Source organism: Schistocerca nitens, chromosome 4 (assembly GCF_023898315.1).
Source record: "Schistocerca nitens isolate TAMUIC-IGC-003100 chromosome 4, iqSchNite1.1, whole genome shotgun sequence".
Classification (NCBI taxonomy): domain Eukaryota; kingdom Metazoa; phylum Arthropoda; class Insecta; order Orthoptera; family Acrididae; genus Schistocerca; species Schistocerca nitens.
In genome coordinates this window covers 802,613,971-802,632,259 of record NC_064617.1, presented here as the reverse complement: position 1 = coordinate 802,632,259, position 18,289 = coordinate 802,613,971, and the positions used below count along the sequence as shown (strand labels likewise).

At 41.7% G+C, this 18,289-nt stretch overlaps 1 protein-coding gene across 2 annotated transcripts in view; it reads left to right on the top strand.

The window, feature by feature from the left end:
• LOC126253207 (sugar transporter SWEET1-like) overlaps nt 1-17,086 on the top strand; it is a 189,944-nt gene extending 172,858 nt beyond the window's left edge. The window contains exons 5-6 of one of the 2 annotated variants that reach the window (XM_049954384.1): nt 2,928-3,047; nt 16,684-17,086. In XM_049954384.1, the coding sequence (XP_049810341.1) occupies nt 2,928-3,047; nt 16,684-16,770 (207 nt within the window). In that variant the 3' untranslated portion in view covers nt 16,771-17,086. The remainder of the gene's footprint in view (nt 1-2,927; nt 3,048-16,683) is intronic. The other variant, XM_049954385.1, reaches the window with a different exon arrangement.
• The last annotated feature ends 1,203 nt before the right edge of the window (nt 17,087-18,289 follow it).

The following is an 18,289-nucleotide window of genomic DNA, read 5'->3' as shown; positions in this document are numbered from 1 at the left end:
GCTTCGGCCTTGTGTGCCGGCAACGCCTGTCCTGGATGCCGCTACACCACCTTCGTCTCTACCTGAAGCTCGGGATACTGGAATCTCTCATTACTCACAACGCAGTCCTCTCACCATCATTTCGGTGCCAGCACAAGAACTGACGCCACCAGGAGATGTGCCCATGCAGGAACGAGATGACCACCATCTGTCGGAGCAACTCTACTCGCCTCCTTCTCCTACGGACCCGGACACATCGTCCATGTCTCCTGTTATAACAACCGGACTTGCCACAATGGGTAGATTGGTGCACGGGGCCCCAGCAGATTCGACCCCCACGTCTCCTGTCATCTCGACCCGTTATCATCGGGGACACCTCCAGCCGTACGGGAAGCCTCCTCCTTGAGACTTTATGGCCAGTCAAACAACACCTATGGGCATTAGCAATCTACAGGCCACCTCCATCAAGACCTGTGCAAGAACTTCAAAGGGGGGAAAAGTGTTGCGACTCACCGATCTTTCAAAGTGCCACCGTGCAGTTACGCGCGTCCTCTACATGCGGCGCTATCTGCCAGCCATGCAGCAGCAGCGCCACCTAAGTGGCCAGCCAGCCCGCGGCCGCTAGACTTGGACTCAGTTATGATTTGACTGTTAAAGTGTACACACGTCTTACTCTGTTTACTTGATCTGTGACTTTCATGTATTGCGTCTTCCTTGAAATATATTTGTTCAACTTGAAGTTATAACACCATGCACACTCAGTAGTACAGGTTGTTTAATGTCAGACGTACACCTTAAACATTGTTGTATGATTCATTTGTCATTTCTTGTCGACCACTATTAAATTATGGTGCTTACAGCGCCATCTATTGTTGCATTTTGTAGCTATTTATTTTTCTTCTGTCATACGTTTCCCCCCTTTTCCGATAATATTTGACATCATTCTTTCCAGTGGTGTTATTTCTACAGCAGTTTGAAAGATTAACTTTAATTATAATCACCCTGTATTTTGCAATCTGTCACATTAGTGTGAAAGTTTTGTGTTTGGTGAAAGTATTATACAGCTGAACTTACACTGGGACATTTGTCCCTTTATTTGTGTTCTGTAAACTGTGTTGCACTGTTTGATGAACATGTTTCATCACATGATCATTCTACAACTATTAAATGTAAATTTAATAATGTTTCTTCGCAGTGTTGATTTTAGTTTTGGCTCTGTACTCTTCTAGCTTATTATTAAGGTTAGTCTGTCTAGTCAGAATACTTCTTTTTTTTATCTAACTTGTCCTGAATGTTTCATTGATATGAGCATACATTTTGAAAGGGATCTTTCTGCATTTCAGGAGAAATTATATTTTAAATTATTTGTGTTGAGACTACTTGATACTTATCATCTTTTTGGTCTTATTTTGTAGACTTTAGTATTCCTCTAGCATTTGCTTTACTTTTGTTTAAAACATGTATTTTTCAGCTTCAGTTTGTATCCACAGCTAATTTTCCTGTAACACAGTAGAGATATCATTTTATGTCACCTGAAGCCAGAAGTGGCAGATGTATTGCATATTGTGTTATATCATCCAAACGATGCTGTACTGAGTGATTCATGACTACCTTCATTTGTATTTTGTGTCTGTTGTTTGACACAACAGCTGCTGTGTTTCATGCCCCAGTATAACTTGTTTTGCAGTATTTTGATTTATGTTGCAGACCACCATCAACACTATTTCTAACATAAATAATACTATACTAATTCACAGTCAACATCAAAACTACCTCCCTTTCTTCTGATGGATTCCCAAAAGCTACCATTCAGCTACAAAAAAGGTCAGCTGTGAGATCTAAAACAAAGAACCATGTCTGCTGTTTGTAGAAAACACATTTCACTCCACCTATTGTACACAGTTTTGGTTTCTTCTTCATTTCATGGCCAGTTTTGGGCTGTGAGATCATAATCAGATTGTCTGCCTCGCTAAATTACTTACAGGTAAGAATTAAGAATTTGAGTCCAAGTCTTGCACTTCCCCCACAGTGCCAGTGTTTTTCTGTTGTTGAAATTCTTGGCATAAAGATTATGAAGAGGCAGCATTTCATAAATTTGTTCATTTTTAGTAAAAGGAATAAAAGAACTGATTAAAAGTGACTAAAGTATATGCAATGGGTTGAGAGAGGCTTTAACTCTTGCATCACAATTGTCCTGTTTTGCCAAACCACCTTACTTTCATGTATACAGTTGGTAATTATGTCAACAATCAGTGTGTGTTGGAAGTCCTTGCCATACATCCCATCAAATTGGAGTGTAATTAAAAGTAATCATCTTTGAAGCTGTATACTTACAGGCGTGTGTTCAATGTATCATTACTAAATTAATCTGAAATTGTCACATTGTATGTGGCATTAATGATACTTTACATTTAGTCTTTTTGAAGCCAAACACGAAGCTGTTCCTTCTGGATGAGTACATGCTTAGAGTATATGCAAACTTCCTGAATTCACTTGAATGTGCATTCCATTGCTCACTTGATACCAAATTCTGAATTAACTAACCTGTTGAAGTGGTAACACTGTATATTTATGGGCTTTGTTGTTGCAAGATCATGTAAACACACACACACACACACACACACACACACACACACACACACACACACACTGCTTGATGTTGACAGACAGTTAAGTTGTGATGTTCCTTCCTTGCAGAAAGCAGAAATAGAGCAGTGCAGCAGTGATGAGCAGTCTGGCTTTAATGTAGGAAAGTTTGTTTTGTCTGAAGAATATAGTGTCTTTAGGCAACTTCTTCTCAGCTAGTAATATAAAGGATTATAACTATCATTTATGAAGAAATTATTAATTAATTACAACTATCAAAAATTTAGATATATCACTGCCCATGTTACATGAATCATTCAGATTTAATTTGATTTTCTAATTTTTTATTTTCTCCACATCAGCGCAAGGTTATAAGATCAAGAAGTACACGTTCTCTTCCATTTCCTATTATATTAATGACATTTTTGTCATCAGTACAATGGTTAATATACGGATTTCTATTGGGGGATCCATTCATGAAGGTAAGCCACACTTTCTGTTTGTTAATTTCTACTGTTGTGTGCAAACTGCAATATTTTTTACATTTATTGTTTCAGTAAGATTTGTCCACCTGTGAAGTATGTCACAGTGATAAATTTCGCTAACGAGGAAAACTACATTAATATTAGACAGAACACAAAAGTGTTTACATAAAGAGATTAACTTCTTTATATCTGAATTCTGTCTGTGCATTTAAATGCTCTTTTTAGAACTTCACAGAAACTATCCTGGATATCTGTTGGGACTAGCACTCCTGTAAGAGAGGCTATTGTGGAGAAATGCCGTAGGCACAAGCTAGAGGAGTGTTTCCAGAATGAATTTTTCACTCTACAGCAGGGTGTACTCTACGTTGTGACAACCATTCCCCTGCAGTATCCTTTCTTTCAGGAGTGCTATTCGTGCGTGCAGTAGTTTCAGTATAACTCCTTTCTGAGTGTGTGTTATTGTCAAGCATTGTTCTGGTAGTATCCTCATCTGTGAATACATTTTGTTATGTGAAATTTAATATGTTGACTTGATGTCTGTTGTCTTCTGTTTTAATCCACGAGAGACTGGATGGAAAGTTGGAATCCATTCACTGACTTATATCACAAGAATTAACAAGAACTTCCTGGTGATAACTTCCTGGTGGTAACTTCCTGGTGGTAACTTCCTGGTGGTAACTTCCTGGTGGTAACTTCCTGGTGGTAACTTCCTGGTGGTAACTTCCTGGTGGTAACTTCCTGGTGGTAACTTCCTGGTGGTAACTTCCTGGTGGTAACTTCCTGGTGGTAACTTCCTGGTGGTAACTTCCTGGTGGTAACTTCCTGGTGGGATACTCTGGAAATTATTGTATGTTTTATGCATAGTCCTTTTTACTGAAGCGTGAGAGGTGACTTAAGAGTTCTCTGTTAGTTTCCCAGCATTCAGTAACAACAATATTACAAAAAGGGTAGTGTATTACTCACCATACAGGGGACATGAAGAGTTGCAGACAGGCACAATGAAAAACTGTTTTACATTTTACCTTTGTGGTGTGTAACAGTCTTTTCATTGTGCCTTACTGTGACTCAGTATCTCTTCTCTTTCTTTAGTAACAATATATTCTTTCCATAATACTGTTGTTTTTCCAACCTTGATTTTCCATTCACATTTATAACAAGAGTGCATTAGTCTCTTGTTTGTACAACACTCTGCAAAAGCCTCCATTAACTCCTTAACTTAAAACCCCAAATTATCTTGTTATTATTATATTGACAGAAACTTAAAATCTTGAGTATACTTGAGCAACTTAAGAACAGGTGTTCGAAAAATAAAACCCTGCTCCATCCATTTCAGCCTTACGTTTATAGCCTGGATATTGTGTTATGTTTGCAGTGCTTGCCTCTAGGCATCATCTTTACTGTGTGTAGGTTTGGATACTTGACAACAAAACATGTGCTCCCTGCCTCTCTCTTGTATAGTTGTTCAGATAGTGCTTTCAAAAAGGGATGGCTGTAGCGATCCTGAGTTTGACACCAAATTGAGCCGCTCAAAAAGTGAAGAAGACTGTTATGTTATGGTACTTCATTAGAGACTGAAAGTGATGACAGTTCATCATTAAGTAACATGTGCTTGCCAATGGTACAAGATAAATACTTTCACTGTGCTCCAGCCAGGTCCTCCAAGATTTACGATCACAGGAAACCACCATGAAATACATGGTTAAACACCAAGCTATGCAGAGACAAGAAAATGACTTCAAGTTTCAGGATTTTTTAGTTTAAAGTCCAGTGCATGAGTTTATTATTGGTGATCTTCCAACTTTTGTAACTCATTATTTTGAGCTTTAAAAGTTATCTTTGTATGTTCATATATAATTTTATTCATTATAGGAGGTTGTGGTTAACACATAGGATCGGTTGGAGATAACACACACAAGGTATCGAATATGCATTTATTAATCACTGATACGTAACAAACAAACATGACAGTAGAACAAGTTACACGCCAGAAGGTGCACTAGAACAAAGCAGTCCAAAGAAGCCAAAGTCACAAAGATAGGGCACTCTGCACCAGAGACGCAAATCAGTGAGTGACCATGCCAGTTTCAATCAATTAACACACACTGTCTGCGGCCATCCATGTAGGTGGATGACGAACGTGTTCATATCGCAATGTAGCTCATGGTAAGGGCCTGAATAAGGTGCCTGCAGGGCTGCCCGCAGTGTTGTCTCGCAGCATCACAAAGTTGCACGAAGCAAGGTTCTTGTGGGTGAACACAGGCGGTGTGGTGTGGGGACAGGGAAGGGGAATGTGGAGGTGTGTGATGTGCATACGAATCCGCTCGACCAAGGTGAGAAGGTCCTTAGTTACATCTGACGGTGAATTCTCGACAAACTCGGCGGGAAGAAGGAGGGGTTTGCCGTATGGAATCTCAGTGAGTGAGGCATTCAAATCTTCTTAATGGGCCAAGTGAATACCCAGCAGGACCCATGGAAGAGCCTCTGACCATAAGCCACCGTGGCACATTAGCGCAGCCTTGAGTGTGCGATGCCACCATTCGACTCGGCCGTTCGCCTGCGGGTGGTAAGGTGAGGTGTGAAATTTGGCTACACTGCAGAGTTCGCAGAGTCGTGCAAAGAGGGTGGACTCAAACTGGCGTCCCTGGTCAGATGTGAGAGACAGGGGACAGCCGAAGTGAGCAACCCACACTGAGACGCCATGCAAGGCAGTAAAGACCCTGTGATGAAGGGCAGTAGGAACCAGGGAGCGAAGTATGCCTGTAGGGGTGTCACAAAGGACAGGGATTGTCGATCCAGGTGGTATATGGGACAGGACAGAGTGTGATCGTCATCGGCTTGTAGTCGGGTGAGCTCCTCCAGATTCAGTGGTGCGGTTAGCACACAGATGCGGGAAAGATAGTCTGCCACAACATTCCCTGTGCCACGGATATAGCCCATGTCGGAAGAGTGCTGAAAGATGCAGTCCATATGGCAGAAACGCCTTAGTGGAAGGTCCTTAGCTGGATTACAAATAGAGTCCATGAGTGGCTTGTGATCTGTATAGATTGTGGAAGGTCATCCCTTGAGGTCACTATGGAAGTGTTTAATTGCCTCGTACACAGCGAGGGGCTCACGGCCGAAAGCCGACCACTTGCACTGGCTCTTAGTCACTTTCTTGGAAAAGAAGTGGAGTGATTGGGTGGAGTTGGCAGTGTGTTGTTGTAAAACAGCGCCAACAGCTGAGTCACTGGCATCAGTCGTGATCGAGACATGGGCCTCAGGGTTAGGGTGGGTGAGTGTGACGGCATTACCGAGGGCAGTTTTAAAGGTTACCAAAGGCTTTGAGCATGGATTTGGTCCTCTCCAACTTCCTTTCCCCCGTGGTGTTTTTGTCAGAAAGAGCATCAGTGAGGGCCATTTGGACAGAGGGAGCTTGAGGAATGTGGCAGCAGTAAAAGTTTGCCATACCCAGAAAATGACGGAGCTGAGCATAATCCTCAGGGAGAGGAAGATCAAGTAGGGTTTCGAGATGAGAACTTGTCAGTCAGAGGCCGTCGGCAGAGACAGTATGGCCTAGGAAGGTAACTGATGTGGAACACAGTGGAGATTTATCGTGGTTGATCACTAGGCCGTTGGCAGTGAGGGCTGAACGGACTGCATCGGGGTGAACTTGATGCTCCTCAGCGGAGGAGGAAAAGATCAATATATCATCTAAGTATAAGCAAATGGAACAAAATAGAATCAATCAACAGCTGCCATTTTTGTGCAGCACTTTTCAATTCATAAGGCACATAACAGTATTCAAATAGGCTGAAGGGTGTTATGATGGCCATCTTCGGAATATCCAGTGGATGCGTAAGGATGTGATGATATGCCTTGGAACAATCAAAAATGGAGAAAAAATTAGAACCATTGAGTAATTGCATGAAATCCTGGATATGTGGGGTGCAGTAGTTATCGATAATGGTGCAAGCATTAAGGGATCTGTAGTCCCCACACATGCGTAAGGTGCCGTCCTTTTTGGGAACAAGGTGAATACCAGTTGCTATCAGAGGGGCAGAGGATGCCCGAAGTCGACAGATCCTGAACAATCTCTTTCGCGTGCAGAAGTTTGGAAGTGTTAAGGCGCCTGGCCTTATTATAATCAACAAGTGGGCCGTCGGTGGTGCGAATATGACAAGTGCCATTACTGATGGCTGATACTTGCTGAGGAGGGTCAGCAATAGAGGTCAAGAAGCTATCTGCAGGCAACGTAGGTTCACTGACCTTGGGGATCTGGGGCAGCGTAGGCTGAAGTCAGCAATGGAAGACGTGATGCAGGAGTGGAACATGCAGATGCGTCTTGTAGATTTGTCCGCAGCGGTGAGAAAATGACAGCAGGTGGTGGAATGCTCGACACAGGGGCAGATTGGTGAGAAGACGCTGTAGAGGCATGTGGTGAACCGTCTCGTTGTGGATCTGCAGATAGCCGATGTATGGTTCGCCATGCATGTGACAATTCAGCGGAGGTAGAAGCGATGCGGGTGCGTAAGGCATCATTCTGGGTGCGGAGTTTGTCGATTTGTGAGCGCACGTCCGACAGGTCAGAGAGCCGTGTAGTAATGTGCTCGACCAGGGACTCTCATGTGGAAAGCATAGCCAAGAAGACAGGGAATGGAGTCATGCTGAACTCGAGTGAGCACGGAACTGTAGAGCTGGACACGTGGTGGCCTGCAGGTCTGGTGAAAGTTCGTAATGGTGTAGAAAATCCAACCCGATCACAGGTTCATCCACGTCGACAATGTGGAATGTCCAAGGATAGATGTGAACTGGTTACAGGTGAAGCAACATCTTGATAGAGCCATAGACCACAATAGGAGAATGATTGGTGGCGATCAAGGTGAGGGTAGAAGTGATAGTGCATCAGCAGCATGCTTGGCTGGAATTACGCTAATGTCGGTGCCAGTGTCGATGAGAAATCGGATGCCCGATGACAAGTCTGTGGCATAGAGGGGTTGCTTGAAGCGAATGGTGCAGTGTCATCTGATAGGTGCCGCGAAGGAATGTGGCACCTAAACATGCCCATTGGTCTCGTTTGGGTAGGCGCAAGGGATGCGGCAGTTGCGGGCGGCATCCCCTTAAGTAGTGTGGAACCAGCACAGTAGGTAGGCCAGTTGGTGGGGTGGTGTAGTGTGGGAAGGGGCCGCAGCTGACTGCATCTGGGCCAGTAGCCGATCAGGTTGCTGCTCGGACAAGGTCAGCGGCTGTTGGGAGCCTGCTGGCAGTACCTCCTGTAGGCCGCTAGGTGGCAGCTCCTGACTGTCAGCTGAGGCGCCGAGGTGAGTGCGCTAGCCTCTGCCGGCAGGGTGCGGAACCAAAGGTGCAGGCATGCCAACTGAGGGTGATAGGGATGTCATTCGTGACAGGTGGTGTCGGTGATGAATGATAGCGTAAGCCTGATCCGCTACGCGTAACCAAACCTTTAGTGGGTCGGTGACGTGAGACGGTAGATGAAGTTGCAGATCCAGAGGCATTTCGACCATCCACAACATCCAAAGGACGACATCAGGTAATGCTGGATTGTTGGTTAATGCATATAGGTGCACCAAAGCTGCAAAGGAGTTGATGAGATGCTCCTCATGAATAATGTGATGGATAGCCTCCTCCAGAGGGCAGTAAAGGTGCTCGATAATTAGTTCTTTGGCTGTTGAATATTTGTACGAGACGAGCAGTGAGAGAATCAAGTCATTGATGAGGTCCGTATGTGCGTGTAGGTGGCTCACCAGGCAGACAAAACAGACTTCGTCATCTGAAATGCCGTGGATGTCCTGTAGGTGGTCCACTAAGGCGAACCAAGTTTTTGGATTGTCTTTTTGAAAAACAGGTAGCTTAGGGAACCTGCCAGGTAACATGTTGAAGCAGCACCAGCACATGGAGATTGGTGCATGAAGAGCAGGACGCTTCCTACTCCGGAAGTGCGGTAGCGGTGAATGATGCATCACCCGAGGTCTGTTTGGAGTGGTGGCCGCATGCAGCACACGGTGTGGAGGGAGTGGGTGTATAAGTTGGCACGGTGTGTCCAATCTGCAAGCCCGATGAAGAACCTGGTGCGGGTGTGTAATGGTCAGTGCCGTTGCAACAGCGGGCGGACTGCGGTCGCGGCGAAGCCATGGGGGGGAGGGAGGGTGGGTGCTGCTGACTCAGTAACCAGTGCAGGTGGAACAAACAGCTGGTGCCATTAAGAAAGTGGGCAGAAGGCAGTCATGGTGCAACCACAGTGCGGCGTTGTGGAAACTGATGTGGTCAAAGCGACCAGTGTCGCCGAAACAGCGCGCTGCGACACTACGTATATTAGAATGTGCTACCCTGTGCTTATAAATGCTCAATTCACAGTTCTGGAACTTCGTTGGCGCATCAAACCATTCCAAAGGTAATGATGTAGATGAAGGATAAACCACAATGTCGTTAAGGGGAAGGTTGTCCACATTGTTGTTAGGCGACGTGCACTGTCCGTGTTGTGGCTGTTGTTGTGCTGCCACGCTAGGCGGTGGCCATGTTGTGCCGGGTAAGGTTAGATGGCCACCGGCATGGGCGGGCATAAATAATTGTTCACTTTTAACCAAATTCAAATCAGGTACACTTGTCCACTTGTGGTTGTTAGGTGCACTCGTGGTGGAAAGCCACATAGTTAATGGGGCCCGCTACACTTGCACTGAAAGACAATGGTGGATCCATTGTGGCAGAAACAATGTGGGCTAGCACACGAAGTTCGTAGATGACGAAAACAAGCACAAAATAACTCGCGATAAGACCATTGTGGTTATCACATAGGATCGGTTGGAGATAACACATACTAAGCATTGAATATGCATTTATTAATCACTGATATGTAACAAACAAACATGGCAGTAGAACAAGTTACGCACCGAAAGGTGCACTAGAACAAAGCAGTTCAAAGAAGCCAAAGTCACTAAGATAGGGTGCTCTGCGCCAGAAATGCCACAAGGTTATTCATTAATAAAAAAATATATATTTCAAACATAATTTGAAAAAAAAAAAAATATTATGTTAAGAGGCTAAAGCAAGGTGGGTCTTTGTCATCTTTTATTACTTTAATTGCTGTGGATTTATGTAGACTGCTGTTTATAATGTCTTGGACCACTAACCATTGTTGCTCTTCATTTGTTGAGTTTGATCTAAATGTTTACAGTTGTTAGTGACTGTCTTATCAGTTCAACCAACCATGAATACTTTCCTAGCTTTCTTGATCATCGTTTTGCCACTAATCTCTCATCAGTTACACACTCCAAAAGATCGGTTTATCTGTGTCCAGAAGATCGAAAGAATTCTAGTTGTTTGATGCAGTTGTCTGACCATGTGTTTTGTACTGCATCTTAAGATTGTTGTCCTCACTGATGGTAATGTAAGTGTAATTTTCCCTAATGACGCTGGGCAAATTAAAGTTGTCACCTAGTACTATCAAACGTTTAGGGAATTTCTGTGGAATTTAGGCCATCTTGGACTGACTGACTGATATGTACGATCTGGTTTTTGGTAGAAACATCTAATTATTAACCAAGTCCACCATCCCTTGTTACTCTTGTCCCCATGAGTTCACAATCGGATTCATTTGGGACCTTGTTATTTAAACCTAATCCTGTAAAGATTTCCATTTCTTGGTGTTTCTAATCTATTTTTCTGATTTATGATCGTCTACATCTACATTTAAATCTACACTTTGTAAACCAGCTTGCAGTGTGCAATGGGCGGTACTTCTTCCATCACTCTCCCCCTCCACCCATCTGTTCCATTTGCAAACGCTGCATGGTAAGAACAACTGCCAGTAAGATGCCATATGAATTCAAATTGTTCTGATTTTCCTTTTGTGGTCATTTTGTAAGATACATAGGAGAAAGCAGTATGTTACCTGGTGCTTCTTAAAATGTATGCTCTCAGAATTTCAACAACAAATGTCCACATTCTGCACTACGTCTCTCACTTAGCATGTGGTGCGATCTGAGTTGGATGAACGTCTCCGTAATATTCTCACATTTACTAAGTGAATCTATGACATAATGTGCTGCTGTTCTGTGGACCTTCTCTATCTCCTGTACTAATCATGACTAGTAAGGGTCCCTGGGCTGACAAACACTACTGAAGAATCAGTCCAATGAGAGTTTTGAATGCTTCTTCTTTCCTAATGGTTCTTCTGTCGAATCTCAGTCTCTCACCTATTTTCCAACTAGGTTTGGGGAAAAATAGCTTAGATAGTCATTGACTTTTAATTCTTCACTTAATAATTTCTTGGATGCAATCACAGATGTTAATCTGCCAGGGAGTGTCACAGGTCTGTATGGCTGTTCTGCTGTAGGTTACACTGGACTAGACATTCTGTATTTGTTTCTCTTTCCAGTAATAAATTTGTGTCAACATTGGTTTCTTGTTTTGAGATGAAAGACTTCAAATGTTTATGAACATTTTGAATTTCAGAATAAACATTTTCAAAGGCATTTTTGTTTGTCTCCCTATCAGAATCTACCCCCCACCCCCCCCCCCCACCCCCCACCCCCACCCAATTTTATTACTCAGCTTTGAATACATTTCTCCGGTTTTTGTTTCTAGACTTATAAATTCTTTTTCCAAGTTTGTTAACCTCACTGTGTACTGTTTCTACATATTGACTCAAATTTGAAATTTTTGTGTCATGGTGTTCTACAGCATCTTGATTTTCTTCACTCTTAACTGTAATTGATTGTTCCAAATTCAAAACCATTGATTTTGAGCATTCTTTGTTTCTTTGTTCCATAATTTCTAACGAATTTTCACAGATTCAACACCTGCAGCTTGAACTGATTGACCCACCTATAACATCATTCTTTTTATGTCTGAATCTCCTTCTTCTGCCGGTTCAAATGATTTATCCTCCTCCTTCGCCATTACATTAAAGTTCCCCACATGCAACACATCCTCACTATCCCTCACTTGTTCTGATTCAACCTTTGGCTTGCAAATAAGTCATTTTTAATAACTGTTCTGTTTTAATAACTGTTCTTACATAGTTTCATAAACAAAAAACAAAAAAATCACAAAAATATGTCGTCTTTCATACAAATATGTTGATCAAAATATTGTAGCACTTTTTTCAACCTCATTACGGAGACTTGGAAACTATCCGAGGAAAGAAATGTAGATGTCCTAAAGAGTTTTAATATAAAAAGTTTTGTTATTAAAACTGGAATTAACTTGCAGGTCAACAGTTACATCTGCACATGCACAGGGGTGCTTTTAACTGAAACGGCAAATGGTCTCAAAAACAGTTGCAAGATTGACAGTGTCCTAAAAACCTTTGTAAAACTATCCTTGTACGTAATTCTTTCAAGGCCACAATGAATTCTTAAAACCTTGCCTTTCCTCTAACACCAGTCAGCTTAGGGAATTGTATTGTCTTTGTCAGAATTTGTCCCTTCTACAACTTGGTTTTCTTTTGAAAGTCATACCCATAAAATCAGAAAGAATTTACCGTGCAATGTCTTACTGTGGGCAAGTGTCAAGTTGAGTCCACTTAAAATGTGAGGTCTGCAGTCAATTCCGGGTATTGTAATTTTCATTCCTACACTCCTTTTTCCTTCATAAATTCAACATAGTGAGTTTTAAACCAAAAAATAATTCCAGACATACTTTACAGTAATATGTGAAGTCTCCACACTCTTCGTTCAGTTCCATCAAAAATTGATTCAGATGACAATGGCATAATGCGTGTTACATCAGAAATTTTAATATTCGTACCACCAATTTCTTCACATCACGAATGCCTGAAAATTCAGCACACATTGCTTCTTGATGTAGAGAATTTATTTATATCTGCCTGAATAGTTTCTAGGGTCCTTTGTTTACGTTTTAGTCAGTACTTAAATCAGTTTATACGATTTCTGTTTTTACCATGAGTGAGAAGTGTGTGACATGCTGTAGGATCGTTAGTTCCGGGGTTTGGTATGATGGGTACTGTAGTTTCTTTCATTGGGGTGAATGTAGTGGCGTGGGAAATGGGGCCATAAATGAGGCTCACCAGTGGTTTTGCAGGATCTGCAGTAGAGATAGGAAAATACTGGAACAGGAAGGGAAAGACCTAGACAAGGCAAGGGGGATATGGACAGGTTAAAGAGGGAGAAGGGTGAACAGAGGTGGCAAGTGGCAACAGGTAATAGGGGGAACAGGCAAAGCAGAGCATCAGACAGCTTTGTCATAAATCTTGAAAGTAGATTTGACCTGTTGCCTCAGTCAGAATCAGATGAGCCTCATGTAGCTGAAGCTGTAGAAAGGGCACAACAAGCTTTCAAGGACTTGAAAAAGATAGGAAAATTTGTAAAGAGAAAGAAAGTTCTGTTGTTAGGTAGTTCCCATGGTAGAGGTGTCGGCCAACTTTGCAGGAAAATCTAGGTCCAGAGTACCGGGTCACAAACTTTTTCAAGCCTAGTGCAGATCTGGGTCAGATAACAGAGGATGTAGGTTCTTTATGCAAGGATTTCACAAACGAGGATGCCATGGTTATAGTGGGTGGTCCGGGAAATAGCATTGACAGAGACTGAATATTCCATAGAGAGTGACCTGGTGAAGATAGCATCAGCAACGAAGCATACGGGTGTGGGATTTGTGTCTGTCTTGAGACCATGATCGGCCTCATTTGAACTCTTCCGTAGGAAGGGTGAACTTGGAGTTGGAGTGGCTGCTTAGGACGGATATAGGGTACCATATTGGTTTGATTCCTGTAGATGCTATCGATAGGTGGGACTACACTAGGCATGGCCTTCACCTCAATAGGAAAGGGAATGGAAAATTGTCTGGGTTGATTGCAGAAAATGTAAGGGGGGACACTGTCACAAGTGGTAATATACCAGTGGTCACAGGTGTCAGAGGGATGTCTTTTTTAGGATAGGGAAGGGGGAAAGAAAACGAGTTTTAAGAGAGATTGGCAGACACGCTCAGTTTGAGAAAACAGATGAACAGAAGTCAGATTTTAGCATACAGCCTCCATTTAAACAATGTTTAACAGAAAGTAATCAGAAACTGCCAGTTCATCTTCACCAAAGCAGTTATAATCCCATTAGTATGCAGTATCAGTTATCTTTATTACACCAGAACATTCCGAGACTCAGAAATAAAGTTGATGAACTACTCATTTGTATCGATGAAATGAATTCATCTAACCAAATTGACATAATCTGCCTCTCTGAACATCAAGTGACGACCGGTATAGATATGTTAGACATTTCAGGATTTAAGCTAGCTTCCTACTTCTGCAGAGTAGATATGGATGGAGGAGGAGTTGCCACATTTATTAAAAACTGCCATAAATTCAAGAACGTTGACATTAATAAATTCTGTTTAGAGCAGCATCTAGAAGCATGTGCAACAGAAGTAGAGTTCCATAACAGATCCTATATAATAGTAACTATTTACAGAGCACCTGCAGGAAATTATAATCTATTCATAAATCATCTAGAAGCTCTTTTGGGTTATTTAACAGGAATAAACAAAGAAATTTTGATTGCTGGTGACTATAATACAGATTTTGTAATGCAGTCTTCCAGTAAACTTTCCAACTAGGATCACTAAATCCTCAAGGACAGCCATTGATAACATTTTTATAGACAAATCAAAGGAACAAAATCATATCATAAAACCTGTTATAAATGGACTATCAGGTCATGACATGCAGCTCCATGTTTTAGATGTCAATTCTAAGCAGATTATCAAGACTGCCAAATCTGAGTACAGGAGAGTAGTCAATCAACCAAAAATTGAGTGTTTTAGAAGACTGCTCAAAGATATGAACTGGAAAGATGTTTATAGTGCTCATGACATGAATGAAAAATATAACACATTCATGTTCATGTCAGTACCATGTTTGAAAACTGTTTTCCTCTAAAAGTCACTCAAATTAAACAGAAGTCTATAATAAAACCATGGATTACACAAGGAATAAAGATTTGCTGCAAGACAAAAAAGAAAATGTATCTGTCGACCAAGAATAGCTCCAATGCTGATGATTTAGCTAAATACAAGGAATACTGTAAAATATTAAAAAAAGTAATTCAGACATCTAAAAAAATGCACTACGAGAAGAAGATAGCAATGTCAGGGAACAAAATAAAAACAATATGGGTTGGCTGTGATGGCTGACAGCTGTCCTGCCCAGTTTGTTGTTCTGCCCTTTCTCAGTTGCAGTTGAGGTATTTTATCTCGGGCACTACTTCGATTGGTATGCATGACAGCTACCCTCTAATACTGAATGTACTAATTGAGAAATGCATAGCAAAAGTTTGCTTCCAGGAAGAAACATGTGGTGCACTTTGTGACACTTGTGTTGTCAGAGAGTCAGAATACTGATGCTTTGTAGTTGTTGGTCTGTAAATACATGGCACAATTATTATTATTATTATTATTATTATTATTATTATTATTATTTGGATCGGAGGGGGGGGGGGTGAGTGGCAAGCCATGTATATCTGGGGAAATAGTACAGCAAAAAATGCCTAGATGGAATAAATGTAGTTCAGTATTAATCCTCTTGCATTTCATTTCTATGCAAGACAAGTGTGAGAAAAGAATGGTTACAGGTAGTGAACAACAACTTGTGAAAAGTGTTCTTGGTATTTTATGACATTTGTTAATCAATGGACAGGAGGTGAATGACAATGTGGACATTTTCAGCAAAATGGAGTAACAGTGAAAATAGCATTATTGGCAGGAATTCTCGAGGTATTTGATGCGGAGAGGTCAGTCAGCAAAGGTAGTAAAATTTCCTGGCCTAAAATATTACATGATCACCCTCCACATGATTCTTACCTGTGTGGTAAGTTAAATGATTAAGCATACACAAATAATTGCCACACATTGGAAGAACTACAGCAGAACAAGCAGAATGCTATTGCTACTCTCTGCCAGGCAAAGTGCAACATGGGCCTCACAATTTCATAAATAGTGTTGAGCACAACACTATGTCAGTATCAGTGGTTGCCATTTCTGGTAACATTGTGAAAAGTAACTCTCCTGTTCATTAACTAGGGCAATGTATTTTGTGTCAAATTTATAATAATTTTTTTTTATGTATTGTCAAGTATTCGTAAAACAGCAAGAGGCCTGTCATTCTTCCTAACTGTTGTGTGATCAGCAAACCACATACATAAAGACATTTACTTTTGCCTTTTGCTTTTGTTTGCAATGTTCAGTGGTTTATGGTGTATTTTTAAATATGGTGGAACTGTGTTATTAGTGGTCAGTGAAATTACAATATGCACCACATAAATTTTAAGTATTTTGACTGCATTCGTTCCGAATTGTTAAAGCGTAGACCATGATGACTTCACTGTCAAGTTCCCGGCAACACAGTTATGACAACATATTGTGTAGAACTTACAAGATGGAAAAAAGTGCTGTTTAACGTGTATAAAAGATGATGAACTAACATTTTTACATGTTAATTCAGCTGATAGTTGAGAGCTGTCAATACACTATGTTTTGCAGTAAGATATATTGTGGTTAAGCATTTGTAGACCAGTTCCAGTAAATCAAGTATAATATTATATCACTGTTAAACAACACTCATTTATAGTAAGTTTTCGCGTAATTTGTAATTGTTACAGTGTGGTTCTAACAATCTCTCTCATTTTTGCAGATTGTAAATGTAATTGGTACACTATTGAGCACATTTCAGCTCTCGCTTTTTGTTATATACCGTGACCAACCTGTGCAGGCAGAGTGAAGAGATCCCAGTGAAAGGACACCATCTTTGCACCAAAGAGAAGTGCAATGTATTTATTATTGCTTGTTTATTTTTTGTGTTAGGAGGAGAAAAGAATGAAATGAAATGATTGTGCATGATACTTACGACTGAGAAACTTACATCCATGACTGTTTTGTGATAAGATTTTAAATTGATGTACCTGAGGAAACCTAGACATTCTGTTGAAATGGGAAAAATCTTCCTTCAAATATATGTAATTTTTAAAGGCTTCATGTAAATGGCTGTGAGATAATTATATTTTATATGAGACTATATTTTACTTGTGAGTAATAAATTTGGCTTTTATATCTTATGTAGAGAATTATGCTTTTGTTTCTGATAATTTTTTACTTTACAACTTCCGTTTTCTTGTGTATATGTGGTTCACAAAGTATGAGACTCCCTTTGAAAGTCACAGTGATTGTTCAATTCAGAAGATTTTGTAAAAGCAATTGACAGATATTGGTCTTCTCATTGGTTTTAACATTTTCAGATAACTTAATTCTCGAAGAAAAGGGCAATGAGTCATAAACGAAGTGGAAATTCTGTAATGCCACTACAAGATGATGATGGGGGATTCTAAGGCCAGAGATGGAAATAGCTAAAAACATATTCTGCAATGGAAGGCTTTGGTTGTCGTACTGGGAATGACAAGGGTTATACTTGAATATAATTTGCCGAAAATTACAGCATGTTTACTCTTGTGAGATTTCTGTTCGGTTATAGCCCAAGGAAACACACTCCTTTCTGTAAGACTGTATATTTCAGTACAGACATCCACATTACAAAAAGTCGTACAGCCTACTGAACAAGCAAGATGGCATGGGCCGGAACAAGCAATATGGCATGGGCCATTAGGTTAACAGAGTCAAAGAACTTGCGATGGTGGAGATATGTCGTTCGTACTTGAGACGCCCATTCCCTCCCCCCCACAGTGTGGAACACAGTGGCAGGAGGGATGTGATGGGGATGCCCAGCTCTGGAGGCTGTTGCGGTGGGTACCACACTGAGACGTCCATGTGGAATTCCTGTAGGTGATGTGGGCGGATGAGGCGCCGGCCTATGCGTGAGGATGGAGCGGTGTGGGAGGACTGTGTTCCCCGCGTGATTGGCTGGCAGCATTTGAACTGTAACCCTCCCTAAGGGGGTTACCATAGCTCAGAGGAGCATATGGTTGACCCCGCACAGGAGCGGGCAGGAGTGGGCGATCGACTGACGAACGGGGTGCTCGGTTTGGTGAAGTGAGTTGTTGTGCAGCAGGATGAAGATGATGATGTCGTCGATGAGGGTGGTGACATCCTCCACACGTTTGGGCGGGACGTCGGTTTGCAGAACCACTAGAGGGGGCAGGGGGAGGAGGTAGAGAGAGAAGGTGAGAACCTGAGGAATGGCGTTGATGGTGATGCAGGCACATGTTCAGGATAGGGCTGCAGCAGCATCTCTGAGGGGTTATAGCTTGAGCGCGAGTCCTTAGTGCTGGGAGGCTGCATAATGTCGT